The sequence below is a fragment of the Neltuma alba genome, unplaced genomic scaffold (genome assembly GCF_004799145.2).
Source record: "Neltuma alba isolate B1F8T4 unplaced genomic scaffold, ASM479914v2 tig00013168_pilon, whole genome shotgun sequence".
Taxonomy (NCBI): Eukaryota; Viridiplantae; Streptophyta; class Magnoliopsida; order Fabales; family Fabaceae; genus Neltuma; species Neltuma alba.
In genome coordinates this window covers 37,004-47,381 of record NW_021637479.1, presented here as the reverse complement: position 1 = coordinate 47,381, position 10,378 = coordinate 37,004, and the positions used below count along the sequence as shown (strand labels likewise).

General features: G+C 31.7%; 1 protein-coding gene across 1 annotated transcript; it reads left to right on the top strand.

Moving 5' to 3' along the window:
• Positions 1 to 5,956: 5,956 nt before the first annotated feature.
• Positions 5,957 to 9,617, top strand: LOC114735001 (pentatricopeptide repeat-containing protein At4g33990). The gene is made up of 2 exons (XM_028922650.1): positions 5,957 to 6,163; positions 6,841 to 9,617. The coding sequence occupies exon 2, from the start codon at positions 6,909 to 6,911 to the stop codon at positions 9,378 to 9,380; it is 2,472 nt and encodes an 823-aa protein (XP_028778483.1). The 5' UTR covers positions 5,957 to 6,163; positions 6,841 to 6,908; the 3' UTR covers positions 9,381 to 9,617.
• The last annotated feature ends 761 nt before the right edge of the window (positions 9,618 to 10,378 follow it).

Genomic DNA, 10,378 nt, shown 5'->3' with positions numbered 1-10,378 from the left:
GCAGAAAAAATAAAAGAAAACAAAATCTATTTCTTAGACTTATTTTTTACTTTAATTACGAACAAACAATTTACTAAAAATAGAGGTAGAGCAAATAAACCACAGAGGAGAAGAAGAAGAAGAGTAAACATCCAGATAAAAGAAGATGAAGTAAGAAACCAAAGTTGAAGAAGTAGAATATATAAAAACATGTACATTTACTGTAGTTTCACAAGTTTGCATGGAGAGAATGAGTTGAGTTGACAAGTAAGAGAAATGAATATTTGTATTTGGAAGAAAATTGCAGAAGAATTCGCATGCAAGAATATTGTAGTAAAAAAGTGAAATCGTTCTTTGTGTGAATGATTTCACTTTTTAATTTTAAAAAATATAATGTCAAAAAGTGAAATTGTTTACGCGAAGAATGATTTTACTTTTTATCAGATAACATACAAATCATTTTTGACAAGAACGACTTGTGTTTAAGTATAGTGTATTGGTAAATATTTTTGAAATTATAGCATTTTGATTTTTTTTTTTATTGTGTATAGCATATCTGTAAAAAAGCCAAGTTTTCAACTATTTTCTATCAAATTGTGGGGAATGAAAACTATGATCTACTAAAGTGGGATCGGTTAATTGTCGGTTTTTTTTTTTTTAGTTTCCTATGATTTTTTTTTCCTTGTCTTTGGTGAGTTTGTGCTAGGCTTATTTGTTAGTATTTTGTGGAGTTTTTTTTGTTTGTTTGTGAGATTCTGTGAGTTAGAATTTATTGTTGGTATTTTTTGTGTGTTTATTTTTGGCAACGGCTATAGTATTTATATTTGATCTTTTTAATTAATCAAAAAAAATTTTAGCCAAAAAAATCATGCCAGATTTTTTTTTTACCTTGCATGCCAGATTAGATTATTACGTCTTATCACGTGTCTAGTGAAACATATAATTATTGTTCTAATTAGTTATTTCAATAATTAGCTCATAATATAAATGATAATTGGCTTGATGACTTGTGTTTAATGAGCTCTATCCGTATAGTAATTTTTTTTCCTCATTCTGCAGCTAAACCTGCATCTCACCTTAATTTTCTTGGAAATAAAGTCAAAATATTACATAATTTGAACTTTTTTTTTAACTTAATGTCATTTTGTCTTTATTTCAATATCATATATATTATAATATAAGAAAATACAAAGACGAATGGAAAATTTGGGAGAAATGCTTTATTAAAAATTTCCTATTAAAAATTTCCTTGATGAGAAGAATTTGATAAATTTATATAGTGCTGGTACTTTATAAAGTTTTGCATGTACCGATTGTCAAGTTCCTGTACTTTGATTTAGGTCATTCCTCCTAATAAGATTTTCAATGAAAGATTCTTTCCCAATTTTTTCAAGAAAGAAAGAAAGAACGGTTATAATATTATTATCTTCTGTTTTAAATATAAGAATTAGTTAGAGATTTAATTTAGTTTTAAATATAACATCCAATCAGTTTTAAATATAACATCCAATCCGCTTCAACTTTTATATTTATTTATTTATTTCTAAAATAGTTCTCATTATGATTATGCATGCTAAAGTGTTTTTATTTTAACGCATATGATTAGATATTAATTATCTAACTTTTATATTAAGAATCAAAGATAATATTTTTTTAAATGGTTAATTAATACTATCTTTAATTTTAATTCTAAAGTTTTGCTTTATTTTGATTTTGATTTCTAGAATTTGATTTCATTTTGATCCATTTAAAGATTTTTTATCCATCTAACAATGTTTTTGTTCCTCAAACAAAATTGGAAAAATCGCAAAAGAAGACAGTGGGATTAGAAAAATTATAAATTAAGACTCATGACAACATTAGTATGGATTTTGGTAATAATATAGGTTTTGACAACAATTGTTGTGAACCGATCCCTATACATAATTTTTCTAATTTCATGGTCTTTTTTTGTGATTTTCCCAATAAAATTTTAAGAACCAACATTATTAATTTCAAATTTCAAGAGCTAAAATTAAGATAAGGTGAAATTTTGAGAAATACAAATAATGCTAACGTTGTTTTAAAGTGTACATTAATAGTATAATGCAGAAACAGTCAACGTGTACGCATGTCTGATAGTGACAGAGATTAACAACAGATGCATGTAAGAAGGCCGAAGGGAAAAAGGCAAACAGGAAGAGCGTGTGGGGGCATGAAATGATGGTGACAAACAAATTAATGAACGCGCTTTTAATTGAATAACAAGAGCCCCACCTACCTTGCTAGTCAAAAAGTCAAAACGAGTTTCCCACATATTAATTGCCAGCACGCTATTATTTTTTATGCCATTAACTCATTTCTTCCGTGTGTGTGTGTATATATATATATATATATAGATAAAAGTTTATTTACTTTTTATTTTAATTCTAAATATAAAATCATAATTTACATTATCTGTCATATTTATTTTTTTAGGTAGTCTTTGTAATAATAATAGTTTTATCCAATACATTTGATTAACAATGATATTTTAGAAAAGATAATACCTATTTATCACAAATAACTAACTTAATTAATTTTCTTAATCTACTCAAGTTAGTCAACTATCTCTTATATTAAAAACCAAAAGTAATATATTATATACATTACCTCTGATGTTTAATATAAAAACTATTTAACTAATAGGAATTGATTAAAAAAATTTGTTAAATTAGTTATTTGTAATAAATAAGTGTTGTATTCCTTATACTACTCTTACTAATTATGTATATTAGCTATAACCACTATTTAATGGAATCTTTTAACATGTACAACTACTACAAGAGTACAAAAATTACTTTGAAAAATATGATTAAATATGAGAGATAAAATAAATTAAAATCTTATATTTAAAATTAAATTAAAAATCAAACTAATTTGTAGAGCTGGGAATCAGGGCCGGCCCTTCAGGGCTGGCGGGCTTAAAAGGGCCGGCCCTCCAAGGCTGAAATTTTAAAAATACCCCAATTTGTTAGGCCCGGTCTTTAAGCTACAGGGCCAGGGCCGGCCCGCGGGCTTTTGGCCCGTTTAAGAAAAAATACTATTTTTTATATTTATCATATTTTTTTTATAAAAATATAAAATAAACCAATGAAATTATTAATAAAAGACATAAAAATGAATAAAATTAAGTCACAAATATAAAATATTATCATATATAAATATTTATCAACATCTAAGAACATCTAAAACATTCATTAACAAGATAACAACATCTAAAAGTTTTATCTATAATGCAATTGTGCAATAAATAAACACTATCATTAATCTTTTGAAACTTCATCATCACTATAATTAATTATTTTTCTTCATAAGTATGCTTTTTTTTCGTAACAAAAATATCAAGTTTTTCTTCTTTATAAGAATTTTATTTTTAAATTTTGCAATCTAACTATTATTTTACTTTAATGTGAGAAACATTGTTGTTGAAACTCATGAATTTCTAATTCAAATTATAGAATCACAAGTTATATAAGTATAAAAATATTCTATTATCAAATATATATATAGTTTAAAAATATCAACGCATATAATATAAATCAAATCATTATTAAAGTCCAAATTAACCCATTTTTTAAATATTTAATTGGATAAATTATTGTCTAAAACTAAATTTAATTTTAAAATGATAATAATAACTAAATATTTGAAATATTATTAATAATGTAAAAAATTAATAACATTAATATTATATAAAAAATTTAAAAAATAAAAAAATTATAAAAGGGCCGGCCCGCGGCCCTCCAAGGCCGGCCCTTTTAAGCCCTCGGCCCTCCAGGGCTTATTTCTCATTTTAAGAAAAAAATATCAAGCCCGGCCTTCATAATTTCAGGATCTAAAAGGACTGGCCTGACGGGCTTGACCCGTTTTCCCGGCTCTACTAATTCGTATATTAAACGTAATAGGTAGTATATTCACTATGCTTTTCGCAAAATCTCACACTTCTAGTACTCATTAAAAAAGTGTTTGGTTCTTTTAATAGATTAAAGAAAGTGTTCAATGTTCGTTGGACTTCAAGCAGCCAGACGAACCGACATTACTCATTTACACCAATTTCACTTTTATGTTTTGACCGGATATATTTTTTTTTTGGGGCCAACTTTCACTGGATATATTTGGCAATTGGCTTATGAATACCCCCATAAAAATGATATTTAACTATCTATAGTTCATGAAATATTATCGGTTAAAAGCCTAAAATTAAACATATTTTTAACAATTATGAATATATATTTTTTATGTTATTTAGAATTATTAATTATATATATTCAAAAAAAGAATTATTATTTTTATATATAAACCCATAGCATCTTTAGCTAATTTAAAAGGGTTATACTTCTTAATGAAAATATTGCTGTAAATTAAAATATGATGCTGCCACATTAGAGTTTTAAATTTCATGAATAACATTATGAAATAGAGTACCGATCACAACTCACAGTATTTTTATAATTTGCCAGAGATTAAAAACAAAATATTTAGTTATACGATTGTTATATTTCAAAATGCTTGCATAATAGTAAGTTGGCTCATAGTTAAATCATGTCGTAGATACTTTTTTCAATTCAATTGGCATTTTGTAAATTTTAGGTATATTATATATCTAATATTCAATATTAGTCGCTAGCCGCCTCTAGGGTTAAAATGAGTTATGTTATTTTTTTTTAAAAAAAAGGAGAAATTGCATTAAAATATTTAGTGGACTTGACTGCTTGATTGACAATTTCAGTAGTTGACTGACTAGGTTCCTGCCAGCTTCCTTGAAAGCAATGAAGCTTCACAATTTGGGCCCCCCTCTTTATTGCATCATGCATACTTAGACGGTATAATGCTGAATTCTTTTGGAAAATCATTTTATAAGCATTTACGATTCTATTTATAAAACAATTTTACTATATTTTATACAGATAAAAAAATCTTAAAATATATTAAATTTTCATTAAAATATAATAATTTTTTAACTTTACTCATATTTAATATATACACCTTTTAAAAAGGATAACTACTTATATTATAATGAATGAAGGACAAAATAGTACATTCATGCTGAAAATTTAATGAAATGACTTATAAATAGGACAAAAAAACCTTATATCTCTACCCTATAAATAAGATTAGAGGAGTATGCTTTTTCTTAAGTTTTAATTTAATATCCATGTCATGGTTAAAAAGAATTAATATCTATGTATTTTTCTTTTATAATTATTTTTTTTTAATTTTGCTATGTTAGCATGTTAGCTCTTGTCTGTTAGTACAATTAACTCCTATACAGGTTTAACGGTGCTAACAGAGCAAGATTAAAATTTAATTAATAAAAAAATCATATAGGTATTAAATTAAAATTGAGAAAAATATATATAATTTCAAAAGAAACTTTCCAAGTTTGAGAAAACAAAATTATTAGTATTTTAATTTCAAAAATATTTAAATTTACATTATTTAATTCCAAATGTGTTTTTAAAATTTAAAACTTTTGTGAACTATGGCTTTTATATTAGCAAAATAAAGATTGTTTATTACATGTATATTGTATGAAAAATATTTATTTCATCTACATGCACGCAGCAAAAAAAATTATTTCAATTTTTATTCCATTTAAAATTTAATTCCTGAGTCAGTAAGTTTGAGTAAGTTTTTTTTTAATTATTGGCAGAATTTATTGTCCATATGATATTCTACCCCCTAAAATAAAAAAATTAATAAAGTACAAATTAAGCGGCTAAGTAAAGGGCTCAATATTTGACCCATTATTAAGCACATCTCAACCCAAAAGAGACCCTTCAGTCCAAAAACAAAAAAACAAAAGAGACCCTAAACAGATCAAATGATAGTTGCCCTGCTAAGTCGTAAAGCCCAAAATTGAAAATGGTCTTGCTCTCGCATGCCCCTTTAGACAAGGCAACGGCTTCTTCTTCATCTCTCCGCGGAACGGAAGGACAGTTTCAGGGGATAAAGAACGGTCACAAGGAGGCAGATTCGAGGCCAGAAAACTGGGGAGGACGATTTGATTCAAGGGATTTGAGAGGGAAGAAAAACCCGTCTAAAAGAGGTAAGAAAGGCCAGGGCAGAGATTAAGAATTGAGAGAAAACAGAAAAGCAGAGGCGGAAATCGAGCAAGGCGCAATCTTTGAGAGAGAGGAACCGGCAGCTAGGCAAGTGACAGGTAATGTTCCCTGTCTGGGTTCTCGATTGCTTTCGACTGAAAATGGAAATAAGCACTTAGAATTTTCTTCCAGCTGGTTCTCCTAGAATCAGCATTGTCCCCTTAATCACACAAACCTTTCTGGGTAGAGTGCTGATCAACTTGTAGGGATCTTCTAGCTAATGGTCGCGTTCTAAAGCTGTTTGGTTAAGCATGTCAAAGTATTTGACTCTAGGTCAGTCCAATCTATTAGGTGCGTCATAACCGCTCAATTAATCAATTCAGCTGGTGATTTTAAGTGACGTGGTGCGCATTGGCATGCGTTGGGACGGTTGGCATTCTGCCATTCTCTGATGCTGAAGTTGTAAAGTTGGCTTTACTTGACTTGAAAGACTTTTGTTATCGGTACTTGTAAGCGTGCTTTCCCTATTATGCCCGTGTAAGAAGAATGTTTAAGCATTTTCTTTTGAAGTGACGAGTTACGGCATGCTTTGAGTGTTACCTTTGACTTTATCATGGCATTTCTGGTTACGTAATATCTATCTATATCTTGTTTTACTGGGAAATCTCGTTCTTTAGATGGTGAATTTACTGCATGCTTTTTAAGTCTGCTTTGTTAACAGTCTCACACATGGCTCTTTCAATAATTAATTATTTTGTATGCATTACTGATAAATTGTCATATTTCTTCTCTGTAGTTATCTTGTTCGTGGTTTATGTCTGATGTAAATCAACCCAAGGTTTTGTATCTTCCCGCTGATGTTCTATGCTTTCTCTTCTCAAACTGATTCCAACCTACAATGCTAAGCCACTATCCAAATTTTTGCCATTGGATCGATTGGTTTATAAATCCTTTTCAGTAACTACAGATTCTCTGCAGTTCATGTTGGATGGCTTCGAGAACAAGAACAGAGTTTCTGATTTTGATTTTCTATTTCGTTCCTGCACAAAGGTCGATGACGCTAAGCAGCTTCATGCTTTTCTTGTGACATTGGGAAAATTTCAAAATGTTTTTCTGTCTGCCAAGCTGGTCAATTTATATGCTTACCTTGGGGATGTCTCGTTCTCTCGGTATAGTTTTAACCAAATTCAAAATAAGGATGTCCATACTTGGAATTCAATGGTAGCTGTGTATGTTCGCAGTGGCCAATATTATGAAGCCTTAAAATGTTTCTGTGAATTCTTGTCCAACTCTGGTCTTCGACCTGATTTTTACACCTTCCCTCCTGTGTTGAAAGCATGTAAATATCTGGTTGATGGGAAGAAAATACATTGCTGGGTTTTCAAAACAGGATTTGAGGAGGATGTATTTGTGGCTGCTTCCTTGATCCATTTGTATGCACGGTTTGGTGCCTTAGATTCTGCCTACAACTTATTTATTGACATGCCAGTTCGAGATTTGGGATCTTGGAATGCAATGATTTCTGGGTTTTGCCTGAATGGGAATGCAGCTGGGGCATTGGAGGTCTTGAATAACATGAAGGCTGAGGGGGTAAACATGGATCCAATTACTGTGTCAAGTCTACTCCCTGTTTGTGCACAATCAGATGATATCATTAATGGGATTTTGATTCATTCATATGTTATAAAGCATGGGCTGGAAACTCACCTGTTCGTTTCCAATGCTTTAATCAACATGTATTCCAAGTTTGGTTACTTGAGGGACGCACAAAGAGTTTTTGATCACATGAAAGTGAGGGACCTGGTAACTTGGAACTCCATAATTGCTGCATATGAGCAGAATAATGATCCAATCGTGGCATTTGAATTTTATAAAGATATGCAGCTGATAGGAATTCAACCTGACTTGCTTACAGTTGTGAGTTTAGCCTCTATGTTTGGTCAGTTGAGTGATGTAAAGCATGGCAGGTCTGTTCATGGATTTGTTATGAGACATGATTGGCTTGATCAGGATGTTGTGATTGGAAATGCACTGGTGAACATGTATGCAAAATTAGGTGCTATAGATCGTTCACGAAGAGTTTTTGAACTACTTCCTATCAAAGATGTAGTTTCATGGAACACTTTAATCGCAGGTTATGCTCAAAATGGTCTTGCAAGTGAGGGAATTGATGCTTATAACATGATGGAAGAGTATGGAAAGATAATCCCAAATCAAGGGACTTGGGTGAGCATTCTACCTGCATATTCTCACGTGGGAGCTTTGCAACAAGGAATGAAGGTCCATGGGAGGCTAATAAAAAACTGCTTGTACCTGGATGTCTTTGTGGGTACCTGCTTGATTGACATGTATGGAAAATGTGGGAGTTTAGATAATGCAATTTCTTTATTCTATGAAGTCCCACAGGAAACATCAATTCCTTGGAATGCCATAATCTCCTGTCATGGAATTCATGGGCATGGAGAAATTGCTCTCAAACTGTTCAAAGATATGCTTGCTCAAGGAGTAAAGCCAGATCATGTAACCTTTTTATCTCTCTTGTCTGCCTGTAGCCATGCAGGTTTAGTTGATCAGGGTCAATGGTGCTTTGACATCATGCAGAAAGAGTATGGGATCATGCCAAGCTTGAAGCATTATGGCTGCATGGTGGATTTACTAGGTAGAGCAGGGTATCTTGAAAAGGCATATAGTTTAGTGAGCAATATGCCTTTGAAACCTGATGCATCCATTTGGGGTGCTCTTCTCGCTGCTTGTAGAGTACATGGGAATGTTGCGTTGGGCACCTTGGCTTCTAAGCACTTATTTGAGGTCGATCCAGAGAATGTTGGTTACTATGTTTTGTTGTCCAATATTTATGCCAATGTTGGAAAATGGGAAGGTGCAGTTAAAGTAAGATCATTGGCCAGAGACAGGGGATTGAGGAAGACTCCTGGGTGGAGTTCTGTCATAGTGGGCAGTAAAGTTGAAATATTTTATACTGGCAACCGAACTCATCCAAAATACATGGCAATATACAATGAACTAAGAGATTTGACTGCCAAAATGAAAAACCTTGGTTATGTTCCAGACTATAGCTTTGTCTTGCAGGATGTTGAAGATGATGAGAAGGAGCAGATTCTGACAAGTCATAGTGAGAGGCTGGCAATTGCATTTGGAATTATTAGCACCCCACCTAGAAGCCTAATTAGGATATTTAAGAACTTGCGCGTTTGTGGTGATTGTCATAATGCATTTAAGTACATCTCCAAACTTACTGAGAGGGAGATTGTTGTGAGGGATTCAAACCGTTTTCATCACTTTAAAGACGGAATTTGCTCATGTGGTGATTATTGGTGAAAAACGGTTGGTTGGTAATCATGGAATTTTGTCTAGTGATTGATATTCTCAATTACTCAAATTCATACAACTGCATACTAATTTGCCAATTGAGGACGTATGGGAGCAGTGACATTCATTTGTTTTGGAAGTCAGTTGATTCTAAAGGTCTCATTTTGTCCCTGCTTACCTTTTATTGTTCAGTTGGAGTTGATTAACTGGGCTAGAAGATTATGGTGTTGTAATTTTTTTTTTTTCACTGGGCTTCAAAGGGGTCGAGAATTGGACTAGCAGTTCTGCTTAATTGTCTCAGAAGATGTTGGGTTGGATGTTATTATTAGTCTTAATAAATGCTTGGTGCAAGATGGCATTAACTAGTTTGCCAAGAGTTATGATAAGGTTTTCCTTAAGAACTAGTATGTTGTTCTGGCTAAGGACTGCAAAATCCATATTTATATTTGGAGAAGGAAAAGGAGGAAGTTGAAATAGTTATCAATATTGTTACTGATACAGTTTACTATCAGGAATTTTCATCTGATCCTAAGTTTGGTTAGTCTAGGTATACAAATGCGCATGAAGACACGTGCATGCTCATATATTGTCAAGCTAATTTATATACTGCATACAATTCTGTTTCAACTAGAGGTTTTCTTGATTATTAGTAATGAGATGTGTCAAGGGAAGCTAGTCTGATACATAAAGCTGTCTTCCCTGATATAATGCTGGCTTTTGGACTAACCCTCTTGTATTTGCTGGCTATGTTTTATGCAGGCGCTGCATTATTTGCTAATGTTAACTATCAGATTCGATTCACCTTTTTTAGTTGATGACCTTACAAATGCCCGCAACAATATTTCACTCATCTCAGCCAGTATGGCAGTATCAAAGATCTCATAGTCTCTGACCGAAAAGGAGGAAAATTTTAGTGGACATGCATAGAGTGCAACGGCAAAAGCCATGCTTGATTCGCTGTAGGTTACATTGGTATTGGTCTCTCTCCACAGTGGGTTAAGTTTACT